The following is a 15,539-nucleotide window of genomic DNA, read 5'->3' on the forward strand; positions in this document are numbered from 1 at the left end:
CGTGCTTGGGCAGCGCGCTCCTGCTCCCCGGGCTCGGCGCGCCGTCGTCGGTCCCGGGATAGCGCGACTTGCGCGCCCCTCTCCAAGACCCTGTACCCTGCTGCCAGGACTCCAGGTGTCCCTAGGTTCACCAACCGCCGATGACCTCCATGGCCCCCCAAGGGGGTGAGGTAGGAGCAGCCTGAGTTCCCCTCAACACACACCTCTTTCCCGCCCCCCAGACGGTGCCCTGTACACGCCCCTCCGGGCTGCGCGGCCCGAGTCTTCGGGGGAGCTATGCTGAAGCCGGGGGGTGCGCAGGAAGCCGCGCAGCTGCCCCCTAGGCGCGCCCGCGCCCCTGCCCCTGCACTCGGACCCGCGGCCCCCGACGGCTCCCCGGCTTCGGCCCGCCTAGGTCTTGCCTGCCTGTTGCTGCTGCTGCTGCTGGCACTGCCAGCCCGCGTCGACTCGTCCTGGTGGTGAGTGTGGTTGTTGGGGCCGGGCGGGTGAGGCGCGGGGTCAGGGAGGCCAGAGGCGCTGGCAGAGGACATACACACAGCTCCAGGCACCGGCTGTTTAGGGCATCAAGGTTGTTGTTTCGATGGTCCAGGGGCCGAGGCGCCACGTCTTACCGCCTTGAGTGGAGGGCGCCCAGCTTTTGCAGCGATCCTGGTGGTGGAGGCTCCCTGGGTCCCCAGATGCTGTGCCCCCTCTACTCACACCCGCCTAGCAGGGCGGCAACGCCCCTCTCAGACTGGGTTCAAGGAAGCCGCTGCCCTCCCGGGGGCACGCGGCGCCCGGTGCCAGGCTTAGAAGTGAGTTACAACAAAACTATTGAGTTTGTATAATCCGGGCGTTTGTTTTCAGCCACGGCTTTGAGTATTCTCTTGGAACCTAAGGTGGCCTCCCACCCCTCTTCTTTCTCTACCTCATATGACCCCATCTCCTTCCCAGTTCTTGCCTCCGACACCCAAGGGGCTTCTGGGATCCCAACGCACTAAGTCAAGGTCTCCTCAGATTTCTTGCAGGCCCAAGATCCAGACACTGCAGAGGAGGGCAGAGGAGGGCAAAGGCGTTCGCAGTCTCCCCACGCATAATGCCTCTGCCTGTTCTTTTCGGACCCCCAGGTCCTGGGTGATAGTCATCCTCTCCTGGATGAGAGGAAGGGGGAGGGAGAGATGGGCTGCTCCCCCTCCCTCACCTGGGGGAGGAGGGAAGCAAAGTGAGATGGTTGGGTGGGAATCTTCTTCACACTCCCACCCACCCGCCGACTGGCATGGTGGATGGCGCTATCCCGGGCTCTGCCATGCTGTGTCCCCCTTCCTCTGCCCTTCCTCCCTCTCAGCCAACACTCACCCACCCCACCCCCCTAACAACACCCCCGCGAAGTGTGGTCTCCTCTCCTCTCGCACCCTGTGGCTTTTCTCCTCCTGACTTGGAATCTTGGCTGGAAGGGTGAGGGGTAGCTGGCGCAGGGGCCGGCAGGCTTGGGCTGCAGATTCCTATCATTTCAAGATGCGGCTCTCTTCATCCCCAGCCCCCCTGTTTTCCTGTTTCAGAAAAATCTCTCTTTTGGATCTTTTTTTTTTTTTTTTTTTTTTTTAATCTCTGCAGTGTTGGAAAAGGCGGGGGGGGGGTGGTTGTGGATGGAGAAGTGGGGAGGTCTATATCTTACATCTGGCTTGAAACATTCCTTTAGAAAGGGAAAGGAAGCGAGGAGACTGCGGAGAAAATCCTTTCCAAGTTGAGAGGGCAGTGAGAACCGCCCTTCACCTTCACGGGCTGCTTGGCCAGCGGCTGGAGAGGGCATGGCGGCCTGTACTTATTGATTCATATGGCAGTTTACTCTTAGGGACTCTTCATTACTTCTTACCCATTTGAAGGCAGTCTTGGGGACTGACTCACGTTTTAGGTAGGTGAGGGCAGCAGTGGCATTCAGGCCATTTCGGCAGCCTGGTAGCAGCACCTGAAAACTCCCGGGGAGCCCTTCCCAGCCTCCTTTTTGTAACTTGATTATCCCTTCTTTTCTTCTTCTACTACCCTCCTCCCCCGTGGTTCATATTAAAGATTTGGGATGGACTCAGAGGAGGAGCAGCCAGGGAGGGGGTGGGAGTGGGCACTGAGCTTGTTTCAGGTGCCTGTGGTACACTTGTCACGGCGGTAGCCCTGGATGCCCACCCCAGGGGCCACCAGTTATGGGATAGATGAAGAGTGGCCTTCTAAAGGCAGATTATCACCTGCAAGGTGAAAAACTGTTTTCTTTCTGGAAGAGTAAAAAAAAAAAACAAAACCAAAAAACCAGCAGGACTGATGTTCTGTACAAGCCGCGGCAGAGATGCCTGGTGCTTCAGTGTTTCGCTGCAGAGCAGGCCAGGACCATCACAGCCTAGCAGCAGGATTGTCCTCACAGCCCGAGTCGTCCCCTTGCTCTCCAACCACTTGCCCCCACCCTCCATTTTACCCCTAACTGGAGGAGGAACTGGGTCATACTTAAGTCTGTAACAGACAGAATGAAACATGGGGCTCCTGACAGGTACCTCTCTATTCCATCCTGAGGAGGGCTGGTGTAGCAGCCACAAGAGCAGGACTGTGTTTATGGGCTCCAAAGGGAAGGAAACACAAAGTGACAGCATTTTTGTCACCAACAACAGCTGCCGCTTAGTGAGCCCTTACTAAGCTGTATCAGGCCCAGCACCTTAGGAGCATCATCTTCCCCTGCCCCCCAGATAATCCAGTGTGGCAGGTACTATTTTCTCGGGTCCACAGATGAACAAAGTGAGAGACAGGGAGGAGTGGGTAAGTGACTTGCTCCAGTCCCCACCAATGTGGAGCTAGCTCGGCTTCCTCCGGGGCGAAGAAGCTCTGGGTGCCTTTCTTGCCTCTGGAATGAAAACGAACTTGGACTTTGGCATCAGAGAGCCTTGGTTGCTGGACAAAGTGGGGTGCTATTATTTCATCTCATGGAACCTCAGTTTCTTTGCCTTTCACACAGAGGAATCATTCCTCCCCCATAGGATTTTTGTGCACAAAAATGTTTTGTTAACCATAAAGTAGTATAAAAGTGCTGTGGAAATTAAGATTCAGGGAAACTAATAGTTTTAGTTTTTTAAAAAGTTTTTTTCCCCCTTATTTAATTTGAAAGAGAGACAGAGAGATTTTACATCGGCTTGTCTGTAGAACCAGAAGTGGAGCAACTGGGATCGGAATCTGTTGCCTATATGGGATGACAGTGCCACAGTTGGAGACTTAGCCTACTGTGCCCATGGTGCCAGCCCTGGCTTTAATTTTTTAATCCCCATTTTCTTATGTCATGGGCTCAACCATGCATACTAGGTGATGCACACAAAAGGAGGGGAGAGAAGGGTTGTTGGAGTCTTTACAGGACACACACAAGGGCAAATTTCTGGAGTAGTTAAGATGCTGCTTAGGACACAAACAACACCTATCCAAACGAGTGGGTTTAAGTCCCAGCTCTGCCTCCTGCTAGTGTGTATTCTGGGGAGCAGCAAGAGGTAGCTCGAATGGCTGGGTCCCTGCCACACAGGTGGAGGGGTGAATTCCTGATCCACAGCTTCACCATGACTCAACTGGGGAGGGAACCAGCAGAGAGATCACTCTCCCTCTCTGTCAACATTTTAAGATGAAGAAAAGCGGCACAAACATAAAATCTCTGCATCCAGGCTGCCAATGCCCACAGGAGTCAAAGGGAGAGGAGGGTGGGGGATGAGAGTGGTCAGGTGTTCATTCCAAAGGTCGCTGAGCGCCCAGCAGGATGGAGGATACTGAAATGAACAAACAGACCAAAATCCCTGCCTGCGGGCATCCAAATCACTGTGGGGTCTTGGTGTGATACAAGTTCTGACCAGTGGGGCTGACCCGAGCCCTGATCTTTTGGCATTTCTAACAGATTTCCCAAGTGTCACAAATATTGCTATTGTAGGGAACCACAGTTTGAGTAGCAGGAAGCTAGATACAGTAGGGAGTGAGTCCCTTTGTCAAAAGCAATGTGAGTTGGTCAAAAGCAAGCAGGGAGAGAGCATTTTGGTTCAGGGAGCTGGGAGGGAAGTGAGGCGTTTCCAGAGCATGTACTGGGGCCACTCATGCTTGCACATCTCTGCCTGCACTGGCTGAGGACAGGGCCTGGCGCTTAGGACACCTTATATGACCATGTGTGGAACTGACCGGGAAAGGGGCAGACCCGGGCTCAGCTGTATGGAAGGCCCACATGCCGACTGCCAGGGGCTCACTACTGGACAATGGGCAAGGGCCACACCTTGCAGTCTTGAAGTGGTTCCTTAGTATGCCAGGGGTGATAGTAAAGGAAATTATCTTCCCATCTTTGACACTGAACAGATAGATGTTCCCACGCTTTCTGAGGCTGTAACAAAAAGGACCGATGTGGGCTGCAGCAGAATAGACTTAAGTCAGACCACAGGAAGGACTTTTGACCAGTCCCACTCCAGACTGTCTCATGAGGGCTGGATTATTGGTCTCCCATTCAACCACTCTCCTCTTCCCCACACACCCCCACCACAACCTCCTCCCAAGGCCCAGTTAAAAAAAAAAACAAAAAAACACCCATTGCTTAGAGCAGTACTCTGGGGCTGAACTGGGGAAGCAGAACAGTGGTGAGAGAGGGACGCGCTCCAACTCCAACCGTCTTGATTCTCCAAACAAAGAGCCGCGCAGTGGGTGTGACTCTGGGCTGTGCGTCAGGCAGCCCTTTCCGGCCTGGCCCAGGCCAGGCTGTTTATTTTGTTTGTTCCTGGAAGCTGTTGCCCTGATGGACAGTGCTGGGGCCGCTGATTCCATGGGATTTGTTAGCAGAGGGCCAGCCTTCTCATCCCTCCCCCGGGACAGATGGGCCCCATCAGCCCTGCAAGTTCCCCAAGAGGCAAGCAGCAGCCCTCCTGGTGTTTATTTGAATTGGTGTCACCACTGGTGATCCAGTCTGTGGGTGAGGGCTGCTGTGGGAAGGCAGTGGGGTTCAGGGGGCGGGGCCGAGGACACAGGAACGTCTAGCTTTTTCCCTCCTCCTAGCAGCTACTCTCCCTCCTCCTCACCCACATCTAGGCCCATTTTGGGGCTGGTCCCAAACCACAGGCTCATTTATAGCTCTGACCAAAGCTCTTCTGTCGTCAGCAGCAGCTGTTCTCCATGGCCCCCACCTGTTCAGACCAGAGTGTCTCTCTGCTGTGTTTCGGACAGGTGAAGAGGATTCTGCATTGGGGCTGCAGAGATAGGATGGGAGCTAGACGTGGAGCTGGGCTGTTGGGCTGGAAGAAGTGTGTTCGATGGGTCAATCTTATTCTGGAGCTCTTAGAGAACTCCTATTTCCTCTCCAAAATGGTCTTCCTGAGACTTAAACGGAGGCATCCAGGGCTAAGGGTGTTTGAAAGAAGGACAAATACAGCTTTGGGAAACTCAAGGGTGAGTCTGGCCTCCCACCTGTGCTTTAGTAGCACATCTCAACCATCTTGCAGTTGTCCCTCTCAGGCCGACTGCAGTCTGGAGTACGGGAAGGAGAATCACCCTGTTACTCTCTCTTGGCTTTTGATTTTCTACTCCAAACAGCCCTCTGCCAACCAGGACACTGTGCCTTACAGGTTGCGGAAGATGGTTTGGCTAGGAAAGGCCATGGGACCTGGAAATAAAGAGTGTGGGGAGGAGAGTCAGGAATGCAGTGTTCTTCCCCAGCCTTGAGGACTGGGGATAAGGACTTTCCAGTTCCACAAGTCTGTCTGGAGCTATAAACATGACTCAGAACTGCCCACTGTCTCTTTGAATCAGCCATGTAGGACGTGCTTCTTACATGTGGGTGGAAGAGTGTTGTCTCAAACCCTCGTCTTGTTAGTTTATTTATCCACGAGGCTGTTAGTGTTTATTAAATAAACAGGCAGTGACATGCCCACAAGCTTCTGTGTATGTGACACATGCTTGGCCTATGTTCTGGGAGTGTGCTTCACTTTGGCCTTTGGCTGCGGAACTGGTAATGGTGGGAATTCACAGCGGCACTTGCTCTGCAACTGCCTGTTTCTCCCAGAGCCATGGGGACAGTGGCGCTACACTGTCAGCCTTGGGATGTGGGGTGACGGGCAGGGATGGGAGCCCCACCCCCTACTGTTGCAGAGGAAGAGACAGGATGCTCTGACAGGGCCATCTCCACCTTGCAGGTACATCGGGGCTCTAGGCGCTCGAGTGATCTGTGACAATATCCCTGGCCTGGTGAGCCGGCAGCGGCAGCTGTGCCAGCGCTATCCAGACATCATGCGCTCGGTGGGCGAAGGTGCCCGGGAATGGATCCGAGAGTGTCAGCACCAGTTCCGCCACCATCGCTGGAACTGCACCACACTGGACCGGGACCACACTGTCTTTGGTCGTGTCATGCTCAGAAGTAGGGGCCCCTTCCACCCTGCCCCAGAACCTTCCCTTTCTGTGCTTGGGGCGGTGAGTGGGAAGGGCAGGAATGATTCTCCCCACTCCTCTGCTCTCCTCCACACTACTTCTCAGACAGATGACTGTTGGTAGAGCCCAGAATCCGGCTGGGAACAGACAGACCCTTACCACCTTAGATTCAGAGGATTTATAATCCTCTAAATCCCAGCTCTCTGGGATCATGGGACAGAGGTAATGCATTCCCTAGTACCTCCAGCTTTCTCCTTCACTTCCCTGTCATTCCCTAGCTGACCCCTAGCCTGGGTAGCTTCCATGTACCCTAAGGGCAAGGACTCTGTTCTTAATACCATCATCACTCTACCATCATCCTGATACCCCCAACTCTATGGTAATGGGAACAAGAGATAAACAGAAAGGTGATATGTAAATATTTGGAGTTAGTGGCTTGGCCCAGCTTAGCAGAAAAACTAAGCAGAGCTAGACAGTAAATTGGGAGAAAGGTTGGGAATCTGGAGGTGGCAGAGGTACAGGGGTGATGACTCTTCAGTCCCTGAGAGCAGGGAAGGAATGAAAATGAACTACAGAAGGCAGCATTGTGTCTCTTCAGACAGGCTGACCCATGGGCTGGGGTCCCCACTGTAGGGAACTGTCCAGCAGAGAGGGCCTGAAAAGGTGTGGAATGTGGATTCAGCTAGGCTTAGCTGTGCCAGTGCTGTCACTCATGGGGGCAGAGGGGAGAACCTGGGGAACTTGGAGGGAAACAAGAGTACATGGGCCAACCCAGAAAGTCAGAAGTGCAAAGAAGCAGAGAGAATCCCGAGGGCTGAGAAAAACAGCTCAGACACATAAGGGGATGTTCGTAGAAGGGAAGGGCACCTTGAATGCAAGGGACATAGTGGGTAGTGGAGAGGAGGGTAGAGTTCCAGGCTGCTTAGGGTAAAGAAAGGGACAAAAGGGGCGTCTTGCCTGCAGCTCACCCCGCCCCTTCTCTCTAGGTAGCCGAGAGGCAGCATTTGTATATGCTATCTCATCGGCAGGAGTGGTCCATGCCATCACTCGAGCCTGTAGCCAGGGTGAACTGAGTGTGTGCAGCTGTGACCCCTACACACGTGGCCGACACCACGACCAGCGTGGGGACTTTGACTGGGGTGGCTGCAGTGACAACATCCACTATGGAGTCCGCTTTGCCAAGGCCTTCGTGGATGCCAAGGAGAAGAGGCTTAAGGATGCCCGGGCTCTCATGAATTTACACAACAACCGCTGTGGCCGCACGGTTAGTACTCATATGTGTTTAAGCACATTATTTTTCCAGGGGGTGACCCTCATGTGGGAACATGGACTGAATGTCAAGGTCAAAGAGTGATGGCTTCTGGATGGCTTCTAAGCCAGGAGCACTAAACACAACTTGGCTCACCCAGGTGCAGTCTTCACATGGATAGAAAATAGGAAAGGGTGGAGAAAACAAAGGAAGCATTGGGAGGCAGGCACTGTGGCACAGCGGGTTAAATGACCACTTGGGAAACCCACATACCATAGAGTGCCTGGTTTGAACCTTGGCTCCTCTGCTTCCTGATAATGAGCTTCCTGATAATGAGCCGGGGAAGCAGATGATGGCTCTAGTACTTGGAGTCCGTGCTGCCCACGTGGGAGATCTGGACAACTTCTGAGCTCCTGACTTCGGCCTGGCCCTGCGCTGGGCTGTTGAGGTATTTAGGGAGTGAACCAATGAACGGGAAATCTTTCACACACATACTGCCTTTCAAACCAATTTTAGAAAAAGGAATTTTTTAAAGATTTTTATTGGAAAGGCATAGATACAGAAAGAAGGAGAGACAAAGATCTTCCATCCACTGGTTCATTCCCCAAGTGGCCTCAATGTCTGGAGCTGAGACAATCCTAAGTCAGGAGCCAGGAGCTTCTTCTGAGTCTCCCATGCAGGTGCAGGGCCCCAAGGCCTTGGACTGTCCTCAACTGCTTTTTCAGGCCACAAGCAGGGAACTGGATGGGAAGCGGAGCAGCCAGGACATGAACTGGTGCCCACATGGGATTCCAGAATATGCAAGACACTAGGCTATCGCACCAGGCCTAAAAAAGAAAGTTTAGGGACAGAAGAACACTGCTTTCTTACAGACTGAGAGATTTAGTTTGTTCTTGCTAGTTCACTGGCATCTGATCTGAGTGCCTCCTATGCATTTAGCTTCATGCTGAAAATGGTATATTACAAAAGTAGAAGTTATGGTAGCTCGTGCCGTCCAACTCAGGAAAACTAGAGCATGTGCGAGCCTACTGTAATCACCCACAGAATCCTGTGACTCCAAAGTCCAACGGGCAATCGCTTAGAGAGTGCTTTGCTGCAGGAAGATTTCCTAGAAGAGGTTCTTTAGCTTCAGGAGGTAACAGTGGATGAAATGTGCCATGGGGGTTCATAGTCAAGGCCAACAAGTCTCAGTGATGACTAAAAAGCATCCTGAGCAGCTGCCTTTCGCCCCCACCCCCGCCTTCCTCCAGGCTGTGCGGCGGTTTCTGAAGCTGGAATGCAAGTGCCATGGCGTGAGCGGCTCCTGTACTCTGCGCACCTGCTGGCGTGCACTCTCAGACTTCCGTCGCACAGGGGATTACTTGAGGCGGCGCTATGATGGGGCCGTGCAGGTGACAGCCACCCAGGATGGTGCCAACTTCACAGCTGCACGGCAAGGCTATCGCCGTGCCACCCGGACTGATCTTGTCTACTTTGACAACTCCCCCGACTATTGTGTCTTGGACAAGGCTGCAGGTGAGTAAGGAAAGCAGGTGGGAGCAGAGCTGTTGTGAAGTGCAAGTAACCCTGGTTAATTATCGTTAGTCTCAAGACTTAGGGAAGGGAGTGCTGTAGCAGGAGCCAGTCTGCTCCCAATATGGAAAGCTAGTCAGGAGATGGCTGACTTGCACCTCAGTCTGCTGGGCCAAGTGCTGTCCAGGTGAGGGCAGGGAAGCTTGGCAACTCACGGCCTGTGCTTATGTGTCCCAAGGGTCTCAGTCAAACTTTGAGTCAGCTGTTTTCAGTTCCAAGCAATGTGTGGGTTACACATAGCATAAGATTGTAGCCCTTTACAGTGCAATGGAATTGGTAGTAGACACATGCAATTGCAAAGACAGATGCCTGCAGAAATTGAGAGCTTTATTTGAGAATGTGGAATTTCCTTTGAAGGTGGGGATTATCTAGATAGAAGAGAGACAGATATGCCTGCACATGGGCAGAGTGGCAGGTGCAAAGCACATGACGAGCTGCAGGAACAGACAGCAGATCAATCTGACTTGAGCATGGGTTTTGGGGGGGGGGGGGTAACAGATTAGTTAGAAAGACACGGGACCAGTGCTGTAGTGCAGTGAGTTAAGCAGTCACCTGCAGTATTGGCATCCCATTTGGGTGTTAGTCTGAGTCCCAGCTGTTTCACTTCCGATCCAGATCCTTGCTAATGTGCCTAAAAGAGCAGCAGCAGATGGCCCAGGCCTTTGGCCCTAATGCCCACGAGGGAGATTCTAATAAAGCTCCTGGTTCCTGGCTTCAGCCTGGTCTTTGCAGCCATTTGAGAAGTGACTCGGCATACAGAAGACTTTCTCCCTACCCCACCTCCTCTCCCTCTCTGTAACTCCATGTTTCAAATAAATTAAAAAAAATAATAAGAGTTTGGGACCATACCACAAATGACCATGAAAGTTTATCTAGTATGTTACCATTGAAGATCCTATTTTTGTTTTATTTTTCAAAGTTTATTTATTTGAGAGGCAGAGAAAATACACACACACACACACACAGGAGAGACAGACCACTCCAGTCCCACATGGCGGTTCACTCCCCAAATGCCTGCAACAGGCAGGACTGGGCTGGGCTACAGCTAGGAACCAGGAATTCAGCCCAGGTCTCCTGTGTGGTGCCAGGAGCTAAGTTTCTTAAGCTATCACTTGCTGCTTCCCAGAGTCTGCATTAACAGGACGCTGAAATCAGGATTTGAACCTCTCTGGAATTGGAGGATAAGTCATGCGTGTTTATTTTTCTGAGGTATAAAATTAAGTCTTACAAAACCCAAGGCTGGACTATAAGGTGGGTAAAAATCACCTTGAAAAGGAGTATGGAACCAGACACTCTGGTATTGGCTGTGAGCATCTTCACCGTCATTGTAACTGCTAGGCTAAATGCCTTCCCTCCCTGAAGATTCAAAACTAAAATCAGGGAAGCCAGACAAGATTCCTGCTAGAAGCAGTAAAGCAGCAAATGGTTCAAGGTGTTTACGGTAGAATTCTTGAGGATGCTAGAAGATGATATGCTGTTTTCCCCATGGAGTATAAGTTATCATCCAGCCTCATATTTCAGGGTCAGATAGGAACAACATGCACTTCAGCAGAACTGCTTCCCTCCTGGTTAACTGCCACGGAGCCCCAGGGCTCTTTTCTGTGACTCAACAGTCAGGACCTGGGTAAGGAGGAGCCAGACATCTAGCTGTCTTTGGTTCTGTTTTCAAGCATCACTGTCATTCCTGGAGAGTCAAGTAGCTCCAAGCAAAACTGGGCACAGAAATAGCACAGAGCTTTACTTAAAGTAACAGAGAAAACAGTTTATGTGTATGTGGTTGTTCCCAGTAAAATGGCTGGGGGAGCCCCTGTGACTCCCCGAGGGATTTTCTGCCACGAGGTATGCTTTCCTTCCACGTAGTCTAATACAGAGCATCTGAGGTGTGAGACTATACTGCCACATCTAAGGTAGGATCTCTGGGTTGGAGGGTAAGTCATGTGTGTTGATTTTTCTCACAGGCATAAAATGAAGTCTTACAAAACCCAAAGTAGGGCCTGGAACAAAAGGGGATAAAAAAATCATCTTAAAGGAGTATGGAGCTAGGAATTCCCTCTAGAGCAGTACTATCCACCTGAACTTTATGTATCAATATAAATGTCCTCAGTATGGAGTAGCAACTAGCCACAGGTGATTCCTGAGTACCTGAAATACAGCAGTCTTTTTGTGTGGGGCATATGTTTTGAATTCTTGAAACCGTGTCTGGTACTAAACCCCATATACTATATATTTCCCCTGTGCACACATACTTAAGATACAATTTAATTTATAAATGAGACACACTAAGTAATCTGTAATAATGACTAATACTAAAATAGGATGATTTTAACAAATACTATAACAACATTGTTTAAATCTAATTAATTATTTATTTCTGGACTGAGATTGTGGGAAGCAAAACCACATAAAAGATGTATACTAGTACAACCAAGGAACTACATCTCATGGTGGGCAGATACTTGGTTGTACTCCCAGCTCTCCTCACTTCTGATGCAGCTTCCTGCCAGTGCCCCCTGGGAGGCAGCAGGTGATGGCCTGAGTGTGTGCTCAGTACCTGCTGCCCAGATCTGCACAGATCTTGGTTTTGGCCCAACTCTGGCTGCTACAAGCATTTGAGGAGTTAGCAAATGGTCTATCAAATTCTGACAATAAAAATTAAACTGAGATTCGAAACCAGACAATCTGATATGAGGGCTCTTGAGAATAATTTTTATTTATTTGGGCCTGGTACCATGGCCTAGTGGCTAAAGTCCTCACCTTGAACGTGCCGGGATCCCATATGGGCACTGGTGCTAATCCTGGCAGCCCCACTTCCCATCCAGCTCCCTGCTTGTGGCCTAGGAAAACAGTAGAGGATGGCCAAAAGCTTTGGGACCCTGAACCTGTGTGGGAGACCAGGAAGAGCTCCTGGTTGCTGGCTTCAGATAGGTGCAGTACTGGCCATTGTAGCCACTTGGGGAATGAATCATTGGACGGAAAATCTTCCTCTCTCTATATATCTGACTTTGCAATAAAATAAATAAATCTTTAAAAAAAGAAGAAAATAATTTATTTATTTGCTTGGAAGGCAGAAAGAGAATGAGCAAAACTGAGCAAGCTCAATCCTCCCTCCATAAATGGTTGCAACAGCTAGGTCTGGGCCCGGTCAAAGCCAGGAGCCCAGAAATTTATGTGGGTCTCTCACAGGGGTGGCAGGCACATTAGCAGGGAGCTGGATCAAAGGTGGAGCAACCAGGATTAGAACCAGCACTCTGATATGAGATATTGATGTCAAATGTGGTTTAACCCATTCTACCACAATGCTGGTCTGTAGGGTTTTTGATAGGCATGTTATACTTCTTCCCTATATAATTTGATTTAGATTTTTTTTATTAACAATTAAGGACCGGGCCCGGCGCAGTGGCACAAGTGGTTAAAGGTCCTCGCCTTGCACGCCCGGGATCCCATATGGGCGCCGGTTCTAATCCCAGCAGCCCCGCTTCCCTTCCAGCTCCCTGCCTGTGGCCCGGGAAAGCAGTCGAGGACGGCCCAAAGCTTTGGGACCCTGCACCCGCGTGGGAGACCCGGAAGAGGCTCCTGGCTTCGGATCGGCATAGTATCGGCCCGTTGCGCTCACTTGGGGAGTGAATCATCGGACGGAAGATCTTCCTCTCTGTCTCTACTCTCTGTATATCCGCCTTTCCAATGAAAAAAATAATAAAAAAATAAATCTTTAACAATTAAGGACCAAAATAATAGCAAATGGTAGAAGGATCCAACTTATGGCAAGACTCCTTTAAAAAAGGCTACTTTGTGTTAACTTTTTATTGTGGAACATTTCAAACCAAGTAGAGAACCCTCACCCAGCTTTAACAATGATAAACATTTCAAGGTTAGCTTTTCAAGAGGATATGAGAATGTGTACTGACAGGGAGGGAGCTGCAGGAGAAGTCAAAGGAAGAGATGAACCTGGCACTGAGAGCACTCAGCAGATGATCCTTTTGGCTAGTGGGTGTATTTTCAGAAAAAAAGGATTGCTCCCGCTCACACTCTGTCTCCTGCTGAGGATGTGGGTAGGGTTGCTGACAGCAGCTGAGGTAAGAAGAAACATGGTTCTCACTCCTTCTCTTCCCACACCCAGGTTCCCTAGGCACTGCTGGCCGCGTCTGCAGCAAAACATCTAAAGGAACGGATGGTTGCGAAATCATGTGCTGTGGCCGAGGGTACGACACAACTAGAGTCACCCGTGTCACCCAGTGTGAGTGCAAATTCCACTGGTGCTGTGCCGTGCGATGCAAGGAATGCAGAAATACTGTGGACGTCCATACCTGCAAGGCTCCCAAGAAGGCAGAGTGGGTAGACCAGACCTGAACACAGATACCTCACTCTCCTCTCCGTTTCAAGTCTCCCGACTCAAAAGCACAAGATCTTTGCATGCACACCTTCCTCCACCCTCAACTCTGGGCTGCTACAGCTTCTATTTAACGATTTGGAGAGGAATCCAGCAGGACCATGGTGTCCCAGCTGGTTCTTTAGCCCTGGGAAGGAGTTGTTAGGAGATACAAAGAACCGAGCGGCTCCCTGGTATCCCCTCTGGAGGTCTGAGGGGAGAGTAGAGGAGGCAGAGGGTCTACGGAGTGATACGAATTGCACTAAAGTACCTGGCTGAGGCTCATTTTTCCTTTCCTTTGTGCTGACTTCCTGATACTTCTTGGGTGGACAAGAGGAAAGGGACCTATTGAGAGCTGCTTTTTCACTCCTGCCTGAGGGTAGATGGGACAGAGATGACACTGCATGCCTCTTCCCTTGGAGACAGCCTGAGTAGACTGCCAGCTACTCTATAAGAAAAGTTTAGGCTATAACATTCCTCTATTATTTAGAGTTTGTGACTGCTCAAACAAGTTAACCATAGTGGACAAGGTTCTAGTCACATGCTCATATGTTTATAAACCACTGTGTTCTGTAGGAGGAAAAACCATATAGCTATATAAACACAACTTCATGTTCATACTCTGTTCCTCTGCCCTTTCCCACCTGTAACAGCACAGTTTTTGGTGTTCACTTTCTGCCTGTTCAAACTGAGGTGGCCAGCAACTATTCCCATGCCCAAGAAATCACTAGAAGACCCTGGAACACTCCTGTGAGGGAGTAATTTAGCATGTCTGGATAGATCATGGGATTTTTTTTCCCTTCCATGCATTATTTTAGAGGGTAAGTAGGTGTGGGTAACACTGAGCAATAGATAGATCACTCACGGACAAGTGGGAGAGACTAGCCAAGGCTGATCTCAAGTGTACCTAAAGAGGTAGGTACATTGGTAACTGCTTAGGGTAGGATCCCAGCCTTTCAAGCTGTGAATGCAAGACAATGGCTAGCCTTCAGAAGGAAAGCCGGGACTTGGGTTCAAAGTGGCAGATGGCTTTGAAGGCAACAGCCTTTCTTCCATTTACTCAGCAAATCTTCAGTGCCTCTAAAAGTCTTCATGAGCTGTTCATGCTACGTCTAGCTTCAGTAAAACAGAGCCTTCTGTGCTACAACCTGTTGACTAAGTTTGCATGATTGGAATGTTCAGTAAGATGGAGGGTAGGACGTGAGTCCCAAAAACCTTGATGTCCTATTTTTTTTGTGTCTGGACAGTGGTTATGTCTTGTAGAATTGGTACAGAGAAAACTGTAGTTAGGACAGCACTGAGTCGAAGTCACAGCTGTGTCAACATGCTGTTTTTGACATTTTAAACAGAATATTTAAATTCTCCAAAGCCTCTACTTTCCCAACTGTAAAATGAGAGTTCTGATTTGCTACAAATTCCAGCCAAGAAATACTCTTCCTAAAAGCCTTTGGTCTAGCCCGCCATGACTTCTCATGGAACCTTCTGTTTAGTACTGATAGCATTGATAGCTTACTGTCAAATAACGAGCCTCCCCAAGGAATTCCTTTTCCAAGCTCCTCTCTGCCATTGCTTGGAGTCCTCATACTGTGTGTGTGGAGCAGCTCCACTGTGCACAGGCAGCTGCGAAGCCGGGGAGTCACAGCTCTGGGCCATGGGGGCAGATTTATTTGGAGGATAGGACTAATATTTGTATAACCTGCTGAGACCTGTGTGGGAGAGTTTAGGGTGGTTTTTCTTTTGGTGAGGGGATTTGCTCTGGTTTCACATCCATTAACACAAAACATGAGCTAGTCAGGGCCCTTGTGGTCTGCGGTGAGGGAATGCCTGTGGAGAAATGGGATGGAGTGAGTCAGGCCAAGGGAATGTCTTCCTAGCAAAGTGGAGTCAACTGGATAACTGATGAACCAATGGTGAGATTAGGGAGGGGGGAATGGAAGGGAAAGTAGAAGAGCTTCTGACGTGTTGAGC

At 50.4% G+C, this 15,539-nt stretch overlaps 1 protein-coding gene across 1 annotated transcript; it reads left to right on the plus strand.

Moving 5' to 3' along the window:
* The first annotated feature begins 222 nt into the window (after positions 1-222).
* WNT2B (Wnt family member 2B) lies at positions 223-14,338 on the plus strand. The gene is made up of 5 exons (XM_040998781.1): positions 223-458; positions 6,153-6,373; positions 7,371-7,648; positions 8,884-9,148; positions 13,323-14,338. Exons 1-5 carry the CDS (start codon positions 277-279, stop codon positions 13,550-13,552), a joined length of 1,176 nt encoding a protein of 391 aa, XP_040854715.1. The 5' UTR covers positions 223-276; the 3' UTR covers positions 13,553-14,338.
* The last annotated feature ends 1,201 nt before the right edge of the window (positions 14,339-15,539 follow it).

Source organism: Ochotona curzoniae, unplaced genomic scaffold (assembly GCF_017591425.1).
Source record: "Ochotona curzoniae isolate NIBS_2020 unplaced genomic scaffold, NIBS_Ocur_1.0 scaffold_1037, whole genome shotgun sequence".
NCBI classification, from domain to species: domain Eukaryota; kingdom Metazoa; phylum Chordata; class Mammalia; order Lagomorpha; family Ochotonidae; genus Ochotona; species Ochotona curzoniae.